This window comes from Asterias amurensis, chromosome 7 (genome assembly GCF_032118995.1).
Source record: "Asterias amurensis chromosome 7, ASM3211899v1".
Taxonomy (NCBI): Eukaryota; Metazoa; Echinodermata; class Asteroidea; order Forcipulatida; family Asteriidae; genus Asterias; species Asterias amurensis.
In genome coordinates this window covers 21193029-21216243 of record NC_092654.1, presented here as the reverse complement: position 1 = coordinate 21216243, position 23215 = coordinate 21193029, and the positions used below count along the sequence as shown (strand labels likewise).

At 37.6% G+C, this 23215-nt stretch overlaps 1 protein-coding gene across 6 annotated transcripts in view; it reads left to right on the top strand.

Annotated features, from left to right (window-relative positions):
* LOC139939805 (diacylglycerol kinase zeta-like) overlaps positions 1 to 19697 on the top strand; it is a 188274-nt gene extending 168577 nt beyond the window's left edge. For 5 of the 6 annotated variants that reach the window (XM_071935931.1, XM_071935930.1, XM_071935935.1 and 2 more), the window contains exons 14-22: positions 127 to 326; positions 1071 to 1171; positions 1395 to 1547; positions 2182 to 2440; positions 3770 to 3877; positions 5798 to 5892; positions 6638 to 6796; positions 7510 to 7710; positions 10174 to 19697. In XM_071935931.1, the coding sequence (XP_071792032.1) occupies positions 127 to 326; positions 1071 to 1171; positions 1395 to 1547; positions 2182 to 2440; positions 3770 to 3877; positions 5798 to 5892; positions 6638 to 6796; positions 7510 to 7710; positions 10174 to 10226 (1329 nt within the window). In that variant the 3' untranslated portion in view covers positions 10227 to 19697. The remainder of the gene's footprint in view (positions 1 to 126; positions 327 to 1070; positions 1172 to 1394; positions 1548 to 2181; positions 2441 to 3769; positions 3878 to 5797; positions 5893 to 6637; positions 6797 to 7509; positions 7711 to 10173) is intronic. The other variant, XM_071935932.1, reaches the window with a different exon arrangement.
* The last annotated feature ends 3518 nt before the right edge of the window (positions 19698 to 23215 follow it).

The window sequence follows — 23215 nt, the reverse complement described above, 5'->3', positions numbered from 1 at the left end:
AAACGTTGGGTTGTCAACCACTGGTTCTTTTCAGGTCCACCATAACTCAAAAGAGATTTACAAATGGTACTACCGCAACCCTCATCTAACTAATAATTACTAAATCCTGTTGTGCTCTTCATCCAGGCGGCGCTGTATGTCGGAGGACACGGAGAGCGTATCTGCCAGTGCAGAGAGGCCAAAGTCATCACCAATGCAATGATCCCTGTACAAGTAGATGGGGAGCCGTGCCGTCTAGCACCAAGTATAATCACGGTCAATGTGCGGAACCAGGCAAATATTGTGCTGAAACCAAAGAGACGAGGCTCAATGCCCATCAATACAGAGTGAGTCTTTGAAGCTTCAGTCACTTGGCTGATTGGCTGCAAATTGTGCCACAGCACCTCATTAACCTTTTGGCAAATACTTGGTGGAATGAGGTGCATGCTGGTTTAGCAAGCGATTGGACCAGCATGCACTGCACCTCATTCATCAGTTACCCCTTGAGCATGCAAAAAGTATTTGCAAAAAGGTCTATGTTTCTATGTAAAGGAAACTGGATCACACCTGAACACGAAGCTCCGCACATACCTTGTAAGAAAATGCTGACAGCGCATTGGGACCTCCTTGTGATATGCGCTAAAAAAATGGTTTAGAAGTTAGTTAAAGGGTAGGTAGTTTTTTGGAGTCACTTTTAATGTTAATTGCAATAAGAAATTACTTGGTTAGAAGTACAGCAGATTTCGATAGTGTAAAGCATTTTGAGAATAATTTCACCTAGAAGTAGTGGTTATGGAAAAAGATATCAGCTTTTATCGCCAAATTTTAATTTGAGAATTGTAACTGTCAAAATAATGATCAGATTGTGTGTTCTAATTACGGAGTATTCTTCTTGCGTTGACATAACCGCTTCGGATTTTGGCAATATCTCAAAAATGCGACCACCTTTAGCAATGCCATCTAAGTAACCCTTATAAACCCTAATTTTTTTTATACGGGACTCCGAAATGAAACATCCTTTTTTTACACATTGGTGTGGGGGTAAAGCAACAATAATGAATTCCAATGTGTTTGTCATTCTCTTTATACAGTACACCGTTGTCTAACGACAGACTAAGAATTCAAGTGAGTCGCATCAGCATGCATGATTATGAGAGACTCAACTATGACAAGGAAAAACTCAAGAAAGCTTGTGAGTCGACTTTCTTTATTCCTTGGTAACAATATAAAGATACTGAACCCAAACATTGTCAACAAATTTCTTAAAGGGTTGGTGTCTCTGTCTGCGACTGCTTCTGCATAACTTTAATATATAACTTTTTGTATTATTCATTTTGAACTACGGTGTTTTCGACAACGTTGAATAAACGTATTATTACTTATTTGAACTATACCTCTTTCTGAATAACCTACAGCTGTGCCTCTAGGTATCATCGTTGTAGACAGTGATAGTAATTTAGAGCATATCCGAGCCCACATAGATCGACTACTGGAAGTTTACATCCTTCAAGATTCCAACGCCAATGGCTCCGCCTCTAGCCTGTCCCCAACATGGTGCTTCCTTGACTGTGAGTATATCATTGGCTTAGACTGTTATGCATTTACATAATGTCAAGGGTCACTTGCATATATTAAGAACAATACAAGTTTTACCTGTAGCCTGTCCCACATGTGTTGCTTTCTGCATTGTGTCATTGGCTCAGACTGATTTACATTTGCATAATGTTAAGGGTCGCTTGCATATAATTGCAAAAAGCCTATCACACGTGTTGCTTTCTACAAATTGTTCATTGGCCAAAATGTACCTGAGTTGTTGTACCTCCTTTTATTTTATCTACCACATTAAAATTGTTCTTTCACTTTTAGTTATATTTTATCTTGTAGTTTAAATATTTTTTATTTATATTTTTTTCTAGATTTCTTTTTGAGAAGTATCTGTAAAAATGGTCTGACTTCTGTTTTTGGCTTAGAGAATATTTGCCTATGTAACAAGTAACTATTAGTTCTCTAATAGAATGGATTATATTTTTTATCAACAAAACATTTCAAATCAAATGAAAAAAATGTCACATGCATTATTATAATGCCAAGGGTCATATACATATTTTAAGACCAATCACAGTAATCTCCTTGTTCTGTGAACTAAACAAAATTAAAAAATTAGCAAATTTAATGATATTGTTGACTTTGTTGTAACCACAGCAACCACAGCGGACCGCTTCTTCAGAATCGATCGCTCCCAGGAACATCTTCACTACATCACCGATATCTCATCAGACGACCTCTACGTCTTGGACCCCGAGAGAACCAAACCCTCAAACCTCTCCCCGGAGAGTAAATCAGGCTCCATGCCGGACCTCTTGGTACAGCAGGAAGTCTTGGGAGCAGCCAATCGTACCCCGTCGCCAATCCTCAAGTTACCGCAGACACATAGTGCCACACAACTACTCCAGGCAAGGAGGTATGTACCAATGTGAAATTTTGTAAGAGAGGTTTGCAAAGCCAACATTTTTCTCGCAGCCACACCTCCTCTTTACAATTTAACTAATTTCAATCACCATGACAACCTTATTGATGGATATGTCGGCTACATACTTCTCCAATATTATTATTGATTTTACTAAAACAAACTCTAGGTAATAATAATAATAACAATAACAATAACTTGTAATGCGCACATATCCACCCTGCTGGGTGTTCAATTAAAACAGTCCGAGTTAACCCTTTCAGTGCCAAGGTCCTACATCTAAGATCTGTTTATATATTTCTTTTTTGATACAAACAATTTACATGTAGAAAAAGCTGGGCGTTTTAGGTTCAAAACGCCGACAAAAGCAGGTACTGAAAGAATTAACACATGTCTAACTGCTGTGGTAATTTTTTTTTAGGAATCTAATATTGCAAAGTTCTTAACTCTCATCCTTTTCATTTGATTGATGAACTCACGATACAAGCCTGGCTTTTATCATCTGTGACAGTGCTCCTTCAAGATCTAAACAAATTGTTATTGTAACTGACAATGCACTTTATGAACTTTGTCCCCAAGGCATTTGAGTATTATCGGTGCCCTAGGGAGAAGGTTGGATCTAATAAGCAATCTTAGGCCATGCAGAAAATGATATTTGCAATTGAGGCTTTATTCATGTATTTACGAGTTATCAAAATTAAATAAAGAGGGAACATCTGTGATGAATCCCGAATGGTCCAAGGATTTGAAAGTGCTTTTACTCAGGTGGTTATAATCAAAACTGTCATATTAAACGCAGCTTTAACTATAATAATGGCTTTCTATCCCTCTAATGGTTGCTTTACACTAACATTTCTCATTTCATCTTAATAGCTTCCATAACTTCATAAACAAAAACACAAACAAAATTCCAGCCAAAATAAGCTTTGGTATAAATGCAAAGATTTGTGGATGGCCTCGTGTTTCGAACATAACAGTCTTTGTTAGCATTTGAAAAAGGGTTTGTTGGTGGGAAATGTGAGACCACCATGACACCTCTTGCAAATATTTATGCCAAACAACTTTGCAAAATTCAGACTCCTGTTAGAAGTTGTGAGAACGGTGGGAGAAATTCATTTTTTTTCAACTCACTTAAACTGGTTATACCTAAACTGTTTTTCAGAAACCCTTTTAAAATTTTACGGCTTGGAAACAAACATTTTTCACCGTCTGCTGTGCTCAAATTTTAACTTCTAAAACTTCATTACCACAAGTGTGCACTAACTCAACTTTTCTTTTCCGGTTTTGTTTGCTCTCACCCTTTTGTTTTAACCATAACCATAGCGATAGTACAGACCAAGACGAACTGCCCAACTTACCCGAGGGCGCTATTGGCATCCTTTCGGAGAATACTAACTTTGATATTGAGTACCAGCCAGCGACAAGCAGCAGGTACCCTCATAATTTGGTCATGTAATTCCAAGTTGCTTGTCCAGAAACCACTTCATCTGAGCCCAATTTCAGAAAGCTTTTCAGCAGAGTTAAAGGAACACGTTGCCTTGGATCGGACGAATTGGTCTATAAAAAGCATTTGTAACTGTTTTTTATAAAATGCATATGGTTGGAAAGATGTTATAAAAGTAGAAAACAATGATCCATACAAATTTGCCTCGAAATTGCGAGGTTTTCTTTTACTGTGCGAACCAACAGGGTCGGCTATTTATTTGACTTCCATAAATGGCCGACCATGTTAGTCGACGAGGTAAAAAAAAAAAAACATGTGATTTTGAGTGATACTTGTGTGGATCATTGTATTCTACTTTTAAAATATCTTTCTAATCATAGGCATTTATATAACAAGCGGTTGCAAACGCTTTTCAAAGACCAACTCGACCGATCCAAGGCAAAGTGTTCCTTAAAGCCATTGGATCATTTCGGTACAGAAAAAAAAAAAAAAAGTTCACAGATTTACAAATAATTGACAGGGTTTACAGAAGGTAATGGTGAAAGACTTCTCTTGAAATATTAGTCCATGAAATGCTTTACTTTTTGAGAAAACGGTAAAACAATATAAATTCTCGTTAGCGAGAATTACAAATTTATTTTAAACACATGTCATGACACGGCGAAACGCGCGGAAACAAGAGTGGGTTTTCCCGTTATTTTCTCCCGACTCCGATGACCGATTGAGCCTAAATTTTTACAGGTTTGTTGTTTTATACATAAGTTGTGATACACGAAGTGTGGGACTTGGACAATACTGTTTACCGAAAGTGTATAATGGCTTTAAAGCAACTATTAGGTTTGGGTAAATCTGTGTACACTTGAACCAAACAGTACACTCCTTCATAGTCTCTGCCTTTGCCAGTATCTAACTACCCTTTTTGGGATCTAATAGAGATTAATTGAATTGAATTGAATTGAATCTGAAAAAGACTAATGGCATTTTGGCCGGTAAGCTTTTCTGCTAAGTAAGACTTTTGTGTGCTTGTGTGCTAAGCAGTTTTTGTGTTGAAGAGCTTTACGAAGATTGGCCCAGAGTGATGCATGGTCGTTTCATTTGTGCTTAATTTTTAAATGCATGTATGAGGTCATTCTAATACTGGTGCATAACACAACATTCTGAAGAACACTTGAGCATCCATGTTTATCTCAAACATTTGGTTTGCAAAATAAAGACACTGAAGTCCTGACAAAGATTAGTGTGTGTAAGCTCTCTGGGTGCCTTTATGAGCAAGTAAATTTGTGCCAGGGTAACGCGACCGTTCTCAATTTGGATCTTTGTTTCCAAACTATTGTAAGCATTGACTCCAATTACCCCTGAATTATTTCAATACTGCAGTAACAACAATCTCTGCTAACATATTATTATTATTAATATTATTATTATTAAGTATTATTTATACAGGGTGGCCCCATCAGTGTAAAAACACTGTTCTCTAGCTCTCTGGGGGCCCTGTAGAAAAGCAATACACAGAACAGGAGATAAACAAATACTCGTATAAAGAACAAACCCCACAAAAGCAACAACAGCACTCTATACCACCAGGAACAAAATATGCGTTCCTTCATTGTTTCTTTTATGAAAAAGATGCCTGTATGTAGAAGAATTTTAATGAACTATATGAAAATATCCCCCCTCCATCCAAAGAAACTTGTTAATTTAACTTTTAAATGTTTGATGTCATTCTGTGTAGTGTATTTACGCATTTTTAGAAACATTTTATTGTGTTATCCGCCTTAAATTGTTTTTACTGTGAATCATGTGCAATTCAGCTTTTGGCAGCGATGCATGATCATAATAAACCGTCATTAATTAAATAAATTTGCGAGGGAACTTACCAAAGGTGTCTGTCTGTGTTTGGTTTTTAGCTGTGAGGCGATAGTGTCCAACAGTTCCCCACAGCCACCTAGGAGGGATACGCTGTGTGTGTCTGACACAGCACATCTCAATCCGCTAGACAAAAGTAAGTAGTTGCCATAATATCAACTCATTTAAAATTTTGTTTTAAAGCCAAACCTCATTTCTTATAATTATTTATAGCGAAGTTCACTTCAAAGTTCCTTAGTTGTTGATGAGTATTCTTGTGCTTGATTTCACAAAGCACTCATCATCTTAAGACTAATTGTCAATATCGACGTAGTTGGTAAGACACTGCTCTAGAATTGCAAGGGTCGTGGGTTTGGAATCCCACCCGAGTAACATGCCTGTGATATTTTTTCACAGGACTCGGGGAAAGTACTGAGTATACAGTGCTAACACACATCGGTGTATGGGTAAAAACCCAAATTAATATTCTTTATCCCCAATAATTTAACATCTCTAATATCAACGTAGTAGACAATCTCCAGCTTCAAAACTAACTTGAAATCTCACTTGTTCAGTCTTGGCTTTATATTTACGCGCAGTCATTAGCAGAGTTCATTTTCTATGCGCCAGAAAAGTCTATCTAACAGATATCGCGCACTACAAACGTCCATTAATATTATTTTATTATTATCACATGCTGCTTAGCAGTTAAGATCAATCTGAGCTCTGTGTGAGATGGAGATTTGGTCACCCGTCATCATCCCTAAAACTGTCTCAACTCCTATTTTTGTAAATATTTGTGTGATTGTTGTTTTTCAAAGGCGCCTAGCAACCGGCAGCTTTGAATGGCTTTCAGACATTGTGTGTCTTATAAATGTTTTTTTATCATTTTTAATTGACAGCTCTGATGGACGTATCAAAGCGAGGTGATGTAGCTAAGTTCTCTGAGTTACACAGGAAAGGGGCCTACCTTATGACGGTAGATCAACATGGGATGAATGCCTTACACCATGCAGCCAGATTCGGTCATAAGGATATCGTTCAATACCTCATTGAGAATGGTGAGTACTAAGACAGACAGTAAAACTGTTTCTCTGTAGCATTGTTTTTTGTTTTTTTCCCCAGCCTTCAAAAACGACTATGCAAGGGTTGAACTTTATGTCTTTGGGAACCAAGGTTTGCAAAAATACTTGGTCTATACTTGGTCTACTGTACCTTTAATAATAATATAATAATAAGAGACATTTATATAGCGCTCTTACACGAGGTACCACAGCGCTTTACAAGAAACTAAACAATAAGCAAATAAATAATGGCACTGATAATGGGAAAACAGTCGAAGCAATCAGTCATTGAACAGGAAAGTTTGAGATGTTTCTTGAAAACTGCGAGTGACTCCACGGAACGAATTTGATGAGGGAGACGGTTCCAAAGGCACGGGAGCATGTGCGTAAAAAGCACGATCCCCAGCAGCGGAATGCACCTTTGGAACTGCCAAGAGTGTACTGTCTGAACCAGACCGAAGTCCAGGTCTATACTTGGTCTACTGGTCTACTGTATCTGTAGCAGAGAATCTTATGATTTCATATCAATATTATTTCCTGTTAACACTGTGTTTTTTTTCCCCAGGCTTTGAAAAAGGCAAAGATTGAATTGTCAAATAATGTCTTTGTGATCCAAGACTTTCACAAATACTTGGTCCACACTTATCCTAGCAGAGAATCTTATTTCATTCTACTAATAATTTATTCTTATTTGTGATATCGTTCTTCAGCACCTGTGAGCATCCTGGATGCTGTAGACTTTGAGAAGAATCAAACAGCACTCCACAAGGCAGCCTGGTACATGCGCCGTACCATCTGCGCAATGCTCGTTGAAGCCGGCGCATCGCTCACCAAGACAGACTACCAGGGTAACACTCCCCGTCTCCAGGCACTCAAGGCAGACGATCACGAACTCGCCAGTTACCTAGAAAGTAAGAGTCTAGACCGGTCCTCATCTTCCCCGGATGTATAAACGCCGGCAGGCAGCGCGCAACCGGTTACCGGTTCTCAGGCAGGTGGAAAAATCTCAGTGTCCCATATTTTATTTTTTTATTTTTTGCGGTCAGTTTGGTTTGGGTTTGGTGGTTGGTTTGGTTGTATATATTTACATTTTTGTTCTTTTTTCATAATGTGTTCCAATTGGCTGCATGCTATATATATAGCTCCCATCATAATATCTTTGTTTTGAGATTCATAATGGCATATAATTCCATGCATGCGCTTTGGGTAAGTGGCGTCCATCTTGAAATCAATTTTGCAGTTTAAAAAGAAAACTTATTATGTGAAGAAAGACGCTCTTAAAAGTATCCCTTGCAAGTGCTAACAGCATTTTTATTGTTTGCTGAGAGACAGTCATTTTGATTTCCATGAAGCCATAGAAGTTAATGATCCTCGAAATGTGAATTTTGACCTTAGTATTGCAGCCCCGCAGATTCACATAAGAGGCAAGCGTGTGCATTTTGAACTTTGCCCCTTTAGTTTCTATCTCATACAAAACGATTTTACTACCTTTGGTTTGCAAAAGTTGCTTGCCTCATCTGACTTTACTCGAATTTACGACATTTCCAGTCAGGACTATAACCAGAAAACCATTATAACAGCTTGTAAAATTTCCATTATTGGTAGAAGACTTCTTGATAAATGATCATCTCTACTGCGAGCTTGATTCGTGACAGTTTGTATAAACAGCTTTACTTATGCCATCCTAGAGTGTGATCTGCTTAGTTGAAATCCATGCTCATTGTTATGTTTCCAGTTTGGTAACATACGTTTATCATCCGTACAGTAACCCATGTGTATCTCCAAATGCATGTAATTCATCCATGGCGTTATTATATCCATCCAAAGTGGTGATTGATTTGGGGTTTTATCTTTTTGGCTGATGTTGAGAGTTTTGAGCCCCCCTCTGACAATCCCCAACCACCAATTCCTTCCTCCTGGCAGCCCTGGCAGAAACACCCCCCACAAACAACACCCCTGTCACCTGCACTGACGACATTTTCCCTTTCTCTCATGATGGTAGCTGGTAGGAGACAGGCTGTGTCTGGATTGAGCAGCTCCAGCCAGCAAGACGCTATGATGAGTTAGCCATAGCCATGGCTAGAGCTGACAATCTGGACAAAGCCATAGCCACAAGTTTGCAGGTTGCTTGAACAAAATCAGTCAGGACACTAAACTCATTTCAAGTAATTGAGAATAAAGCTTATGAGAAAAATAGACGGGTGCCTGAAGGAGTATTGTGAGGACCTCATTTCACAGGGAGCTTTAATTACATTCTTTTGTACTAAAGCATAAATAATAAGAACACAAAATAACAACAACAACACTCTCTTGAAGGTCCGAAAATTTAGTTAAGTTGAGCGATGACGAATTGGACAGAAACAGTTAATGAAAAGTGTGAAATTCAGTGTTCGATGACAAAACTGTTTGTTTAGTTGTGGGGCAATCCTATAAGTATGGTGCTGCTGGTACAATGTATAGTAACAACGAATGGATACTTGACACAACAACTTCAGGCTGTGTTCCAAAATTTGAGCAAACCGTTTACTTGTGGTTTAGGTTGTAACTTGTTAATGAAGATTTAATTGATGTTTTGATGGGATAGCTTACTAGTTGATTTCAAAGTTCACTAATTTATTTTCAAGGGGAATGTTCAATGTTGGAAGCTATGAGACTTTTACTGGTACGTCAAACCAACTTGAAGAGTGCAATTTAAAGAGAGTGAATAGACCAATAATAAATCTATCTGAAATGCATGGTCTCAGGGGGGGGATAGTAAAAGAAATGCATTTCTGTTGATAAGCCATTGGAATGTATAATACAGTTTGGTGACATTGTTTTGAGATCCAATTCCGAAAATAATGCAAAGATTGGTAAAAGTAAAGTCGAAATACACTAGAAACACTCTAAAATGTGAAGACGTTATAGAAACGACACGAGGTACTGGAAGTGCATCATCAGTCCCAAGATAATTAATGTCAAAAGATTAGTTTGGCTTTTTATAAAGTACCTACTTCCTTACCTTTCACCACCCTGGGGTAAACACGGATGCCGTCCAAAATGTGTAGTGAGTTTGGGGCACAAAACATGGAAGTGTTCATTTAGAAAACTTGTGTAGAGTTTTCTTCCCAAAAAGGGTTAAACATGTATTTGAGTGTGCAAGAAATAATGCATAAATTGCTGCTCTATCCGAAAAAAATCTGCTAAGCGTGACAAAATTATGCTTCAGAACAAGGTTACCAGCCAAATTACAATGAAACATGTACAGTTTGTGACTGGTATCCCACTCATTTCTGCTTAACAGACAATTGTTCAATGAAATTGGGCCCTGATCAAGATGAAGTTAACTCCTCATTATGAATCCATTCCTTCCCCTTCAATCCCTCTATCTACAGGTCGAGAACGATATCAATTGATGCTATCCGAAGACCATGAAACAGCTGTATAGGAGAGGTCACTCAAAGGTCAAATACAACACACTGCAGTCATGGCCTTGGAAGTTACCTGTAAATAATGAGTTTGGGTTAGAGTAAGTGGCTAATGACCCCCCCCCCCATCCTAGATCCTCTCCCAGAATTAAAAACAAAGATTTTTATATATATTTAGATGCCTATATTGTATCACAATCATGGACCAAAGTTAGCATTCAAGATGCAGAGACACCGAGTTCAAGATGTTAATCTTGGCAGTCACTGAACTTATCAACGTCACTCACTACAAGGGAGAGGAACGAGTCATCAGTAGTTTGAGTAGCTGCTTCCTGCACAAAAGGAGAAGAACAATGAATGCTGTGTCTTCAGGCGCCCTCTATTGGTGTGATTAGCCCAAGGTGCGGATATTATGTCAGTCTTTTGAACACTGCTCGTCTGTTTTGTTAGACTATGATTGGAAGTCAATTGTTTCAATCAGTCATTAGTTCACAGATGACATGAGTTCTGGACGATTTTATTTTTATCAAAAATTTGGAAGGTCATATGTCCATGTACACAATGCCTTCAGAAAGTTGAATTGCAAGGCTGGCTTCGCTATTAAAATGGTGGTTTGAATGTCACCATACCTTAACCTCATCAAGGCAGAGGGCAGCACAGCCGACTTGTATCAAGTTTATTAGACCCAGTGTGATTCTGTGCATATTGCTTTTTGGTCAATGGCGGAAGGCACAAGTGTTATGAATCATAGACTTCCTGTAGTCACCTTGGCATTATAGTCTGACAAGAAGTTTATAAAACCCCATAATTTCCATCAACTCAAACGATGACTGAGTGAATAATAAATTAGTGTCCTCGTCCGCAGCTGTTCAAGTTAATTTTGTCTAATGAAACTGTTTTTATGCTCATTTTGACCTGCTCAAATTAGGATTGTTGCCAACTGGAGTTAATTCAAATCAACAAAGAGGATTGAAGAAGTCGATAAAAAGAACAGTGATAGCTAGTCTAACATGTGTCTGGCGCACTGACTGCTTATTAGCATTGGAAAACCACATTTTTAAATATAATAGATGTTAAGTTTGCATCGGGGATAAAGAATATTGGTAAAAAAAAAAAAAAATTAAAACACATTTTTAAAAAGAGCCAGCCTAATTTGGTAACTAAGTCTAGATTTGGACAAAATGGGCAACCCATATGGCTTATTTTTGGAGGGATAATTTTAAATAATGTTGGGTTAATAGATTAATGTGCAATTGTGTGTTTTGCAGGGAAGTTGTTTTAACTGTACGCATTTTCTTTTTAAAGATGAAACATCGGGGTAGAAAGAAAGAACTTCAGGGGAGTATTTTGCCACATGTAAAAAGGCAGATAAGAGCTTCAATTGAGGTTTAAGGAAAGAAATGGAAATTTTCTTATTTTTATAGAATCTGGGTGATGTTCTGAGTAGTCTCAAACCCTGCCTTGTGATTCCCATTGTCTGTGTAAAAAGATAAAACCTTGAGGAAACCAGACCATGAAAAATCAGTTACTCCCAAAAAGTCCTTGTTTCAATTTTCTTTGATTTGTTTTCATTACGATGCAGCCTTTCAACTGAATATAGAGAAAGCAGTTTATTTTTAAGAATTAATTTCTATCAAATAATTGTTTAACTAATTATTAACTGCACTGAAAATGTCATTAGTTTTTTATTATTGCCGTTTCATAATGATTTACAACTGTTTTAATTTGCAATTTTAAAGGATTCTATTTTTAATTTCGTTGCACCATTCATGTTTTGAAAACCACTGCACTATATTTTTGTTGACCTATAAATACTAGATTACAAAATGTCTTCTGTCTTCTGTCTTAGCATAAATGATACCTAAAATTGGTGATACGTTTTATTCAGTATTCATTTACTTTTATTAGATGAAGGAGGACATTTACAGTGGTATTGTTATTCATTTTGATGATATATATATATAAATATATTTATTTATTTGAATCTTACTGTCATAACTTTGAAATTCTGTATCTACAGAAAGGTTATATGATACATCCAAACTGTGTGTACAAACCCCTTGCCACACACAAAATAATCCATAGACAAAATGTTTGAATCGTAAGTGTAGCAGGAATTTAAGTATAAATTATCAATGATCTTTTTCAGATTTTTCAATTTCTATTGAATGTCCAACTAGCTGGTGCTAACATTCATACAATAAGGATCTCTTGTAATAATGCAATTGTGTTATTTTAACGAGTGGTCAAAACATACAAAGTGTTCTTTTAAACATGTTATAAAATCCGTACTGTGCTGGTCACAGGGAAAACAAAGAACATTTGAAATTAAAGTGTTGCTGATTATCTTGCTTGATATTTCACATACAGGGCCCAATTGCATGGCTCTACTTTTTTACCATCGAATTCTGCGCTCACGATGCCTTACGTGCTAGCGTCGAATTTCTGCGCTAGCCTTGTAAGCAGAACCCAAAATTTGCTGCTATCCCGTGAAATACGCTTGCCAAAAGCACAGAATTCCCTGCTTCCGTAAGCGCCGATTCAGTGCTTACGGTAAGCAGAGCCATGAAATTGGGCCCAGATCATTTGATAAGAACAGATGAAACAAGGAATAGAAGGAAAACTAGTCTGTTCCTTTCAAATGAAGTATCTTTGTAGTTCATTTTGCAGAGGGTACCATACATGGATTGCCTTTGTGTGTTTCCAGTCTATGCAGCTGTTATACTGTGTTATGGTGCACTTTAAGTTCCAATCAGAATTGCTGTAGAAGCTTCTGAAATGCTGGTACCTGTTTGCTAATACTTAGATCAATAGTATAGCCATATAGCAAGGACCTTGCGCTATGGTATAGACCTTCATTCTGCCTCCATCTTGGTCTTGTTCCTAGTATCGAACAACAAAAATGCATGCTAATAATCCTTTTGCAAATAGGAACCAGACTATTTTGTTCTTCCAGCCTCGGTTTGGTAACATTGATATCAGTGGGAGAAACTCAAGATGGCTGCACCATGAAAAAAGGTCTAAAGCTGGAGGAGGCACCAATTTTCCACAGAGTATACCAGTTGTACTTTAAAAAAAAATTGCAACTTGTATTTGTCTCAATTGAACACAATTGATCAAGAATGGTTTCTCTTAAAAACAAACCACGATTTTAATATTACCTTATTATTTCATGTATTGTTCAAACAAATTGTTTGAATGGGGTCCAGTGCCACAGGCTGCTTGCTGGATTGTTTTTAATCCAAATTGTTATCTTTTTAAAGCATAACTACAGATACCTTTCAATTAATAATTGTTTTATTTCCAACACTTCATTAGTAATTTTAAGAAAATTATCTAGTAAATTTTAACCACTTAACCTTTTTATTTATTTTATTATGTACATTTTGATTGATTGCTATCGAATGCTTGAAAGGTTTGCAAAAGGTTATCATAAACAGTTCCATATGTCAGCAGAGGAACCATTCACTAGCAAAGATGTCTGCTTTACAACACATCACAATAAAAATAAGCGACTCTTTCAGTTGGTCAGTAAGTCTGTGTAAACTGATGGGAAAATCTTACCCCCCCCCCCCCCCCAAAAAAAAAAAAAAAAAAAATGATGGATTTTAGCCCAAGTAGGCCTACCGGGATCTACTTGAACAAAGCAATCGTTTTTCTAGTCGGCATTTGACAACCTTCTCTCAAAAACAAAGTGAATGAACGTCCACCAAGTTCAAGAAATGGTACACTGTTTGAGGTTTAATTGGAGGAGTTTGTTATTTGCTTTGTAGATATCTTGTCTGATCATGTGCCTTTTGTAGCAGATCGTTTCGGGCATAATGGATTTTTAAAAATAATAATAATTTAAGGCTTGATTTTGGTCCAGTCTATCTCGTAACGAAATTGCAATACTTTTCTGAGGGTGCTTAACTGGAACGTTTGTGACACAAGGTGGCAGCAGACATGGCAGGTTTAAGCATGTCGGAGCATGCGCACATTTCGTAAAGCAACGGATTTTCTTCTTTGAAGTCTGCTGCCACCAAGCGTTGGTAAATAACTGACGATTTGCAGTGAGAGTTTCTTATGAGATTATTCGGTTTGTGATGTTATAGTTGCTTTTATAACATGACTTACTGTTTTTAGGCAATGCATTTACTATTAGGTCCACCAAGATTATTGTGCATTTCTATCACGAAGTTTCCCTACGAGTTTTGTTTTGTTCTGTAAACGTTGACTTAGATTTTGTAGTTAAGTTTTTTGTAGCGTATTCTTTCTGTAATAGTTTTGCAGCGAATCTCTTCGAAACGCAAATTGGAACATCCTTCTAGGAAAAGTTTCATTTTGTATTTCAAGATTACAAAAGAAACACACTCCACTGGGCAGCTAAACAAAATTGAGTGACCGATCACCGCTTGGTGGCGCACTGTCGCACACCATAAGGTCGTAGGTCACCCTTTTTTTAAATGTAGTGACTTATTTGACACACAAACACACGTTTGACCGTTACACTGCACTGATGGACTATATAACCCATTGAACGTTGAATTCTTGAATTAACATTGTCCCCACAGTTTAATTAGCATTGTTAATTAGTCAATGAATTTGGTACTAATTGTTGGTATAATACCAATTAGGTGCTAAGTTAGGAAGGATCTCATTCCAACTGCCATTTTTATCTTATTTTTATTTTTATTTTATTTTTTTCATTAGTCTCACTAACAGTATCCTACTCACCCAGATTATATTATGTGTTTGGTCGTTGTGGGTGAAAAGTAGGTTGAAGTCAAATTGTGCGAGACTCGGTCCCAACTTCAAAACGCTTTTGAGCAAAAAATTGTTCTAAGCAAGTTTATTGGCTAATCGGTATGGGGGTACCATTCAGAGGACGTGAATGACATGTAATTTTGGCTGGTAACTTGTTTCTACTTGACAAGATTTATGCCGAGTAGGCCTACCTTATACAAGAACTGTTTACGCAACGCAGCCGTAGATCTTATTTTCCCCTCTCAATTTCTGTGTTGGGTACACGTGTATCGAGATACAATATTGTGGAAATCAATCAAAATTCACTAGGATAATTATTGTCGGCCATAATATATTATTTACACACTATTACAACTGTATTTTTATATTTCTTTATTTTAGACCAACAAATATTAGAATCACCTTTTCATTCATCCACACCTTGAAAAGAAAGGATTCGAGAGACAAACATAAACTTTATCATACGTCAGCAAAATGATGTGTAGAGTGTCTGCCATTTGTATCTTGGTTACTTTAAAGAAAGGTCAATATTTCTAAATTTAAGAAGAAGCTTCAACAACGTGTTTTTATTTTTTCCAAAAAAATGAAACTTTCAATCATTCTCCGCTTGAGAAAAACCTGACATACCCGGAGTATAAACAACAAAACGGAAGAATGAGACGACTTTAACGTTTAAAAATGAACGCTTATAAAACTGACTTTACGAACCGGCGCGACATTAATTATGTACAATAAAATATTTTTTATATTTGTTATATTTGTAAGCATAAAGGAAGAAACACAGTATATTGGTGACTTGATTTACTTAAGAAGTATTTTCCCCTCTGAGACGACTTGGTTTGTGCCTTTGAGGGAGGGTCTCAAAGGTGGGAGGTTTGTCATGATGTGCAAATTTGTATTTGTATTGTAATATACAAATAATTTTAAGTTATAAATTGGATGATTAGCAATGTATAAATTAATGTTTGCAACATTCGTTGCCATAACCATGCTAGAAAACGTCTTTCTCGTCACGTTCTATATTTTCTCTATATTTTCTTGAAAATCATGTTCTGAAATCTATCTAAGTTTTTAGTCTGTATTTGTCGCTGTAGGTTCATTATGAAATAATATATTGAGTAATTTGGATGTACATGTATATTTTGGAAGATAAAATTCAAAAGAACATACTTTGGCGTTACAATATACACCAATTAAATCCATGTATTGTGGACCACCCCGAGGTAGAAGAAACAAAATATCAATTTTACGCGGTAAAAATCCGAGTTACAAACTACCCTATGGGTCAGAATTAAATCTAGTGGATTTCTTCATCTTGTAATTTTACGAATTTAACAAAATACTTCAATAACACCATTTTGCAGATTGACTTCACTTGTTAAAGGATTTGTTTTAACGCTGTGCCTGTGTAGTGATTGATGATACGTGGGTTACGATTTCTCGCCATGGTATGTTCTCCGGTCATGTGCAAATACATAGCAATTGATTATGTAATGGTAAACAAACGGTTGTACATAGTTTTGCCAGAGTTTTAGGCCAATTAATATATGAAACAGAAAGTTCCGTTATCCGTTATAGAAGGATGGTGTCTATCAATGATGCATCCCAGGATGACGTGTGATATAATACTAAGTGTTAATATTAAATAAATATTATATATTCATGTACAAATTAATGTAGTCAAGATAATTATGTCATTATCTTGAATTTTATTCTGGCATCCACGTTGATCGTGTTGCTTGATTGAACTGATAATATAACGACATTTACAATTAATCTTTATCTTCAACTTACTAATTATTGTATAAACAATTCGACGTAGATGGTAACGGACGATTCTTGTAGGCTCAATTATTATAATGTTTGTTGTGACGTAACATCTTGATGGAACTTGTATGACTGATTTGATTGGAGGATTTTTGAATGATGTCATTGTTTGGGGTAGTTTTAGACGAAGCAACGGAAGGAAGTGTTTGGGGGTTTACGGCAATGCAAATTCGCGCCTAAAATGCAATCTGTTTCCAACGAATTGGGTTGGACCATACAACAAGAGGAATGACCATTCTGTAACTATAACCGAAATCGAAAATGAAAGGGGACTTTTTGAAACGCTGGCGGCAGCAGACATCCCGCCTCTTTTTTGCGGCTCTGGGTGTGCGCGCGAGTCTGAGCACTCGGACACTGGCGAGAACTGTGAAAAGAACTGTCAAAAAGTCTCCGAGTGCAACATTAATGTCTTAATTAATGGAAACAGAAGTAAGTTTTGTGCGACATTTCTGGATGGTTGGGAAACATTTTACTGAAATTGAAAACTAGCAAAGCATTCGGGTCATTATACCAATTGTAAGTGTAGTGTTAAACAATACGGAGATTTTGCAGAAGTAGGGGGGCTAATATTATCTGGCATACCGCAGCAAAATATTTGTTTTAAACTCAATATTTATTTCCGTAGATGTGTTATTAGTAATAGTGTCAGTTGTAAAAGTAAACAAAATGGTAATCATATTTCGGTAGAACTGCAAAATCGGTAGATGTATGGGAAGATACCTTTCTACCGGTGTGGCCATCATCACGGACAAGGGGTCGATTTTATAAAACTGTTAAGCAAAACTTAACACCGCTAAGCCAATTTCGAGCTAAGCTTCAAGAAAAAAATGGAAACCATTGTCAGCAATGTATAACTTTGTGAAAGTTTTCCTTGTAACCTGTTTTTATAGCTAAGCAAATTTGGTATGTTCTTAGCAAGTTTTTGTGCTTACATAGGCTCAATGAAGGCCCTGGGCTTGAAATAGTCTGGAACCCTCAGAGCATCGACGGTCATCACCACTGTTGTTATGAGGGGACTAGACGAAAGTTGTGACTGCACGATGAATTTTGTATAGGCCAATAACACATGAGGTCACAGTCAGAAGTCAATCACAAGCTAACAGGGCACAACTTCGTAAAGCTTCTAAGCAGAAAACACTGCTTTGTAAATTGCTATGCCAAGCAACAAAACATGTTGGGAACCAGTCACATCAATGTTAACTTTACGGACTGTTGGCTGGTAACCAGTGTCTGCTAAGCAATGTTTGTCTGTACTTAGCAAGTTTTTTGTGCTTACGGGCTTTATCAAATTGGACCCAGGTCATTTTAGAAGACCAGTTGAAGGGTCTTCCTTTTCCCCACCCCTGGGGAAAAAGGCTCGGTGCATTGTTATTAACACGACAACAGGTGTGATTGAACTTGGCCCACTGCACTAAGCTAGTTATTTAGTAGTAGCGTCGCCACGGTGAGCTTTGTTGTAAATATTGTGGCTGGGGGGAAAAGTGAGTGTTGTAGTTTGCAAGGTGAAGCGCTTTATTGTGTAGATTACGAACACGGTAGATTTCTGGTTATTTGAAATTTTAAATCTGAATTGTGAATCATAATTGCACGGAGCAGTAATGTCGGATTTACTTACCTCCAGAAAGACCCACAAGATTCGAAACGTTCTGTTGAGTTTTACACGTTTCCTAAAGTATTTTACTGACACATTGTATAAGCAGTCTCCCTGTCCCGACACTCTAGGAGAGTACCGAGCCTACTGCGCTCCCTTAAACAGATTCAATAACTAGTGACCCCGTTTAAAGACACCGGACACTATTGGTAAATGTCAAAGACCAGTCTTCTCACTTGGTGTATCTCAACATATGCATAAAATAACAAACCTGTGAAAATTTCAGCTCAATTGGTCGTCGAAGTTGCGAGATAACTATGAAAAGACACCACGGTCATACGAAGTTGTGTGCTTTCAGATGCTTGATTTCGAGACCTCAACTTCTAAATTTGAGGTCTCGAAATCAAATTTGTGTAAAATTACTTCTTTCTCGAATTTAACGTCACTTCAGAGGAAGCTGTTTCTCACAATGTTTTATACTATCAACCTTTCCCCATTACTCGTTACCAAGTAAGGTTTTAAGCCAATAATTATTTTGAGTAATTACCAATAGTGTCCACTGCCTTTAAACCGATTCCATAACTCGTGACCCCATTTCAACCGATCCATAACCAATGACCTCGTTAATCGTTTAAACCGATTTAGAACTAGGGTGTTACAATTTTTGAAATGCTAAATTTGAGATATTACGGTATTTCATCAATGATATTCGGTACATAATTTAATGTAGTATTGCTACAGCATTTATGAACCTGGCACAGCATTTTGCCTTTTGGGTTAGATTGTAAAATTAGCACTCCTTACTATGATGTCATAAAGAATCTTTTTTTAAATCGGGAAATAACACACACATTTGCGTTAAATATTCCATCCATTCAACTTTTTGAGTTGTTGGTGTTTTTTTCGTTATCCAAAATAATATGAATCTTTTTATTTTAATCCTTCCCCTTAAAAATATGCCACCATTACATTTTCTTTAGACAATTTAATGCTTTACAAAGGAATTTAAATTTTGAGAATTGGTGAATTATGAATATCTGATGCTGTGCCATAATTGTTACTTTGTTCAATTTTCTTGTGTAACTACCCGTTTAATTAATCAAGTAGTTTGTTAAGTAGAAAACAAAATGAAAGAATGAATTTGTAAGATTTGAAAAAAGGTTGTCAGATTTGAGGTTTATCTTCGAATAGAAGGATTGGTGGGACAGACGAAAACCTTGAACAATAACAGGGACCCAAGACAAACTAATGGACGTTGATAAAGAAAGTATATATACTGACAAAACAGAAATGATGTATTTTATTGCCTTTATGCTGAAATCAGTAATAAAAGACATGTTCATGTTACTAAAAAACACTCCAAATGGCTCAATGTGTGTGTATGTGTGGTTAGTTACCCTAATTTCTGAACCCTGCAGCCTCCCATACCAAAGACCACCAACACCTAAGCTAGTCTTGGTGCAAGGCGTTTCTCGTGTTCCTTTCACGCACACTGCGCAATTTACCAACAGCGCCCGCACCGACTCACCTGACCTAGTCAACTGGCCGCCCCGGTGTGTGAACTAATCGTGTAGTAGCACTCGCCACAAGTAGGCCTACTCCACAGCACTGGCTCCAGCACCGACTCCAGCACCAACTCAACTAAACACTGCCCACAATAGACCTTTATCATGCTGCCTAAATCTTGGTCTTGTTCCTCGTTGCAATAAGAACCAGACTATTTTGTTCTTCCAGCCTTGGTTTGTGAACATTGATACCAATGGGAGAAATTCAAGATGGCTGCACATTGATGAAGGTATAAATACCACTGACTCCACTAGCACCGACTTCTTTTGTAACTTGGCACCACTATGTTGCTGACACTGGCTCTACTACTACCACCGAGTCACTAGCACAAAAGCAAACAAACCATTTGGTGCATCTTAAAAACTCAATCATGAAACCGAAACATTAATGCACCCTTTCAACATTACCGAAACGTGCCACCTTAAAACAAGAAACCGGATTGAGCGTCAATTCACACGGAATACATTTACATTAAAAATAATACCTTCTACAGGTTCCTCCTATCGTTCTTTGCTGACCCGTTCAAGATCTTTATAAGCTTTCTTCAAACGAACATGACGACATCATGTTCTACATCATCCGGGGTGGATTCTTATCTCGAGTTGGGACGATTTTGCTCGTCCTTAAATTTTGAACTAGCAATAACCCTTGAGAAGACCTTTTAACTTTAAAGTTGTGACTATCTTTGTGTCGAATCACCCCCTGTATCTGTAAAGACACAAGCATCACCTTGAAGTAAGCAGGCGGAATTTGTAGTGAATTCACGAATTAGAGTGAGATCTTAAGCCTCTTCCCGACTCCATTTGGAAGAGGAAGTTCGATTGCCCCTGGGAAACATGGTTTAATAAATGGCGTCCTGTTTTTATAGGATATAGATAGAATCTTAAGGAGAGCGTTGTCTGACCTCATCACTTCAACGCTTCGCAGTTTGCAAAAACGTGTAGCCAGGGAAGAATTTATCTGCAGGCATGGGCCCAATTGCAAGGCTTTTTTTTTTTTTTTTTTTTTTTAGATGTTGGACACATTATGACATGCCCTATTACGTTTGGGGGAAGCTGTCTTCCTAACCAAATATGACACTCCTTTGTGTCATTATTTTTGTAATCCACGGCTTCGACTTTGGAGTCGGTGTCGCCTGTAGTTATGTCCTCTATGCAATACTATCCGGAGGGCATTATTGCCTATGCAATAAGGTCCACCGGAAGGTTTTGCATATTCAATCGTGTCCGCCCGGACGCTGCTGCATAATGCAATTGTGTCCGCCCGGACATTTTTCATATACAGTACTAATTAAACGCCCTTGGTCGACGGAACACGTTCGCCATTTTTTTTACAAGCTAAGTGCATGTCATATATGACATGGGAAATGTTTGGCCGTTTGGGTATACGTGAATATCCATGCTGCATACGTAGGTTCAGTGCATGCACGCTCGCACATACATACAGTAATGTACATGTCCACCGGACATTTTTGCAGAGCCCCGGACACGATTGCATATGCAAAAGTGTCCAGAGCGGCCAGTATTGCATGGCGGACACAATTGCATCTGACATCGGCTTCAGGCTCCGTTCTCTCGTCTGAATCCCTGAGCACGTATGCAAAGCTAGCGCAATATTGTCAAAACAACCGCGGGGCCAAGCTAGCCGAATCCAAAAGCCAAAGCCGCAACCTCGTCCCAAGGGTGTGTCGAGTAGTTACAAGTTTGACCGCTCTTTTACCCTGGTATTGGATCATTTGCATACCCACAATTATTGGATACACATGCAATATTAAATAGTCTGGCTACTTTTCGAAATTCACATCTTCGTCATAATCTCGTAGTACGGTACGAGATTTAATAGTTTTTTTGTACATTGTTGGTTTATACCGGTGGCTGACTGCACTATGAATATGGAACATATTCTAATATTGTCAAGTCGTTGTCCAATCAGGGTCCAAATAAGGAGTCTGCACATAAGAACTTCCATTCTCAAACTATTTCCATTTTTGTTTTATAAGGATTCTTATTTTTGAGTCGATTTAGAAGAAAGCACACAAGTTCGTCCAACAAGGTTTTTTTTTTCTTTCGTCATCTTCTCGCAACTTCGATGACCAATTGAGCCCAAATTTTCACAGGCTTGTTATTTTATGTTTATGATGGGATACACCAAGTGAGAACACTAATCTTTGACAATTATACCAAACGTGTACAGTGCCTTTACGGAGAGATTCCTTCTTGTATTCATTGGTTTCCTCCGTTGTGTGGGGTCTTTTTCTCTACTTCTATCACAGACTATCCAGAGTTGCCGATCTTAGAAAACGTGACTCCTTAAAAAAATGTTGTTGCTTCAAGCATCATGCTTCTCCACAGTTTGGATCAGTCTGTCTGTCAGTGTGGATTCACAAAATAACCGTCAAACACAAACGACGTCAGAGGTGAATGGTTTTCCAAGGACTAACAGTCATACAGTGACTGACTAGCAAGAACTTAAAGGTGATTATTGGCAGAAAATATATTGTCCAATTATTACACAAATCGTTGGCGTATTTGTCACTCTAAAAACTTCAAGGTCAGAAATAAATGACCCGGTTTCAGGTCCAGGCATGCCTGATACATTTCTTGGTTAGTTTGACCTTGAATGTGTGTCAAAAAGACTCCGATTGAGTCAAACTGGCGCCTAGCTACATAAAAGAGAAAACCAATTTGTAAACCAATTTCTAGGTTTTCTTGCCCGTCAGTTCCCTGTTATCCGTTTCAGTTTGACTCAGGAGTGTTTAGAAATTCCAGATTTAGGACCTGTTTAGACTCATATTTTTGTCCATCATCTGCCCCTATTTATGTAAGTGTTTTGAACTGGAATAAATAAAGAGGTGTCATCATCATTTAGAGAATGTTGTTGTGTTGACACGATTAATAATCGGCACGGGTCCTATAACTCAACTTATATTGACTGCATATAGCAAGCTTCCACAAACTTGTTTGTAAAACAATTTTCCTTGCAGTAATAATGTACGAACTAAATACAACACGCATTCTTGTGCATACCTGTGGAGACATGTTTTGTTCTTTCATTTGTCCCCGTAGTTAGGAACCTCCCATTTACTTTGAATATAAATTCCTGTCCAAGCGCCCCAGCCTTAGAAGATCTTTTGTGTTTCCTTTTCTGTTTTTCTGTCTCATGGTCTTTGGAACTCCCTCACTGCTTCTGTCGTTGTAGCCCAATCAGCCCAGTCTTTCAATTCCAGAATTCATCAAATTCTCATGAACATGTTCCCTGCTCACAATTTATGAACTCTAG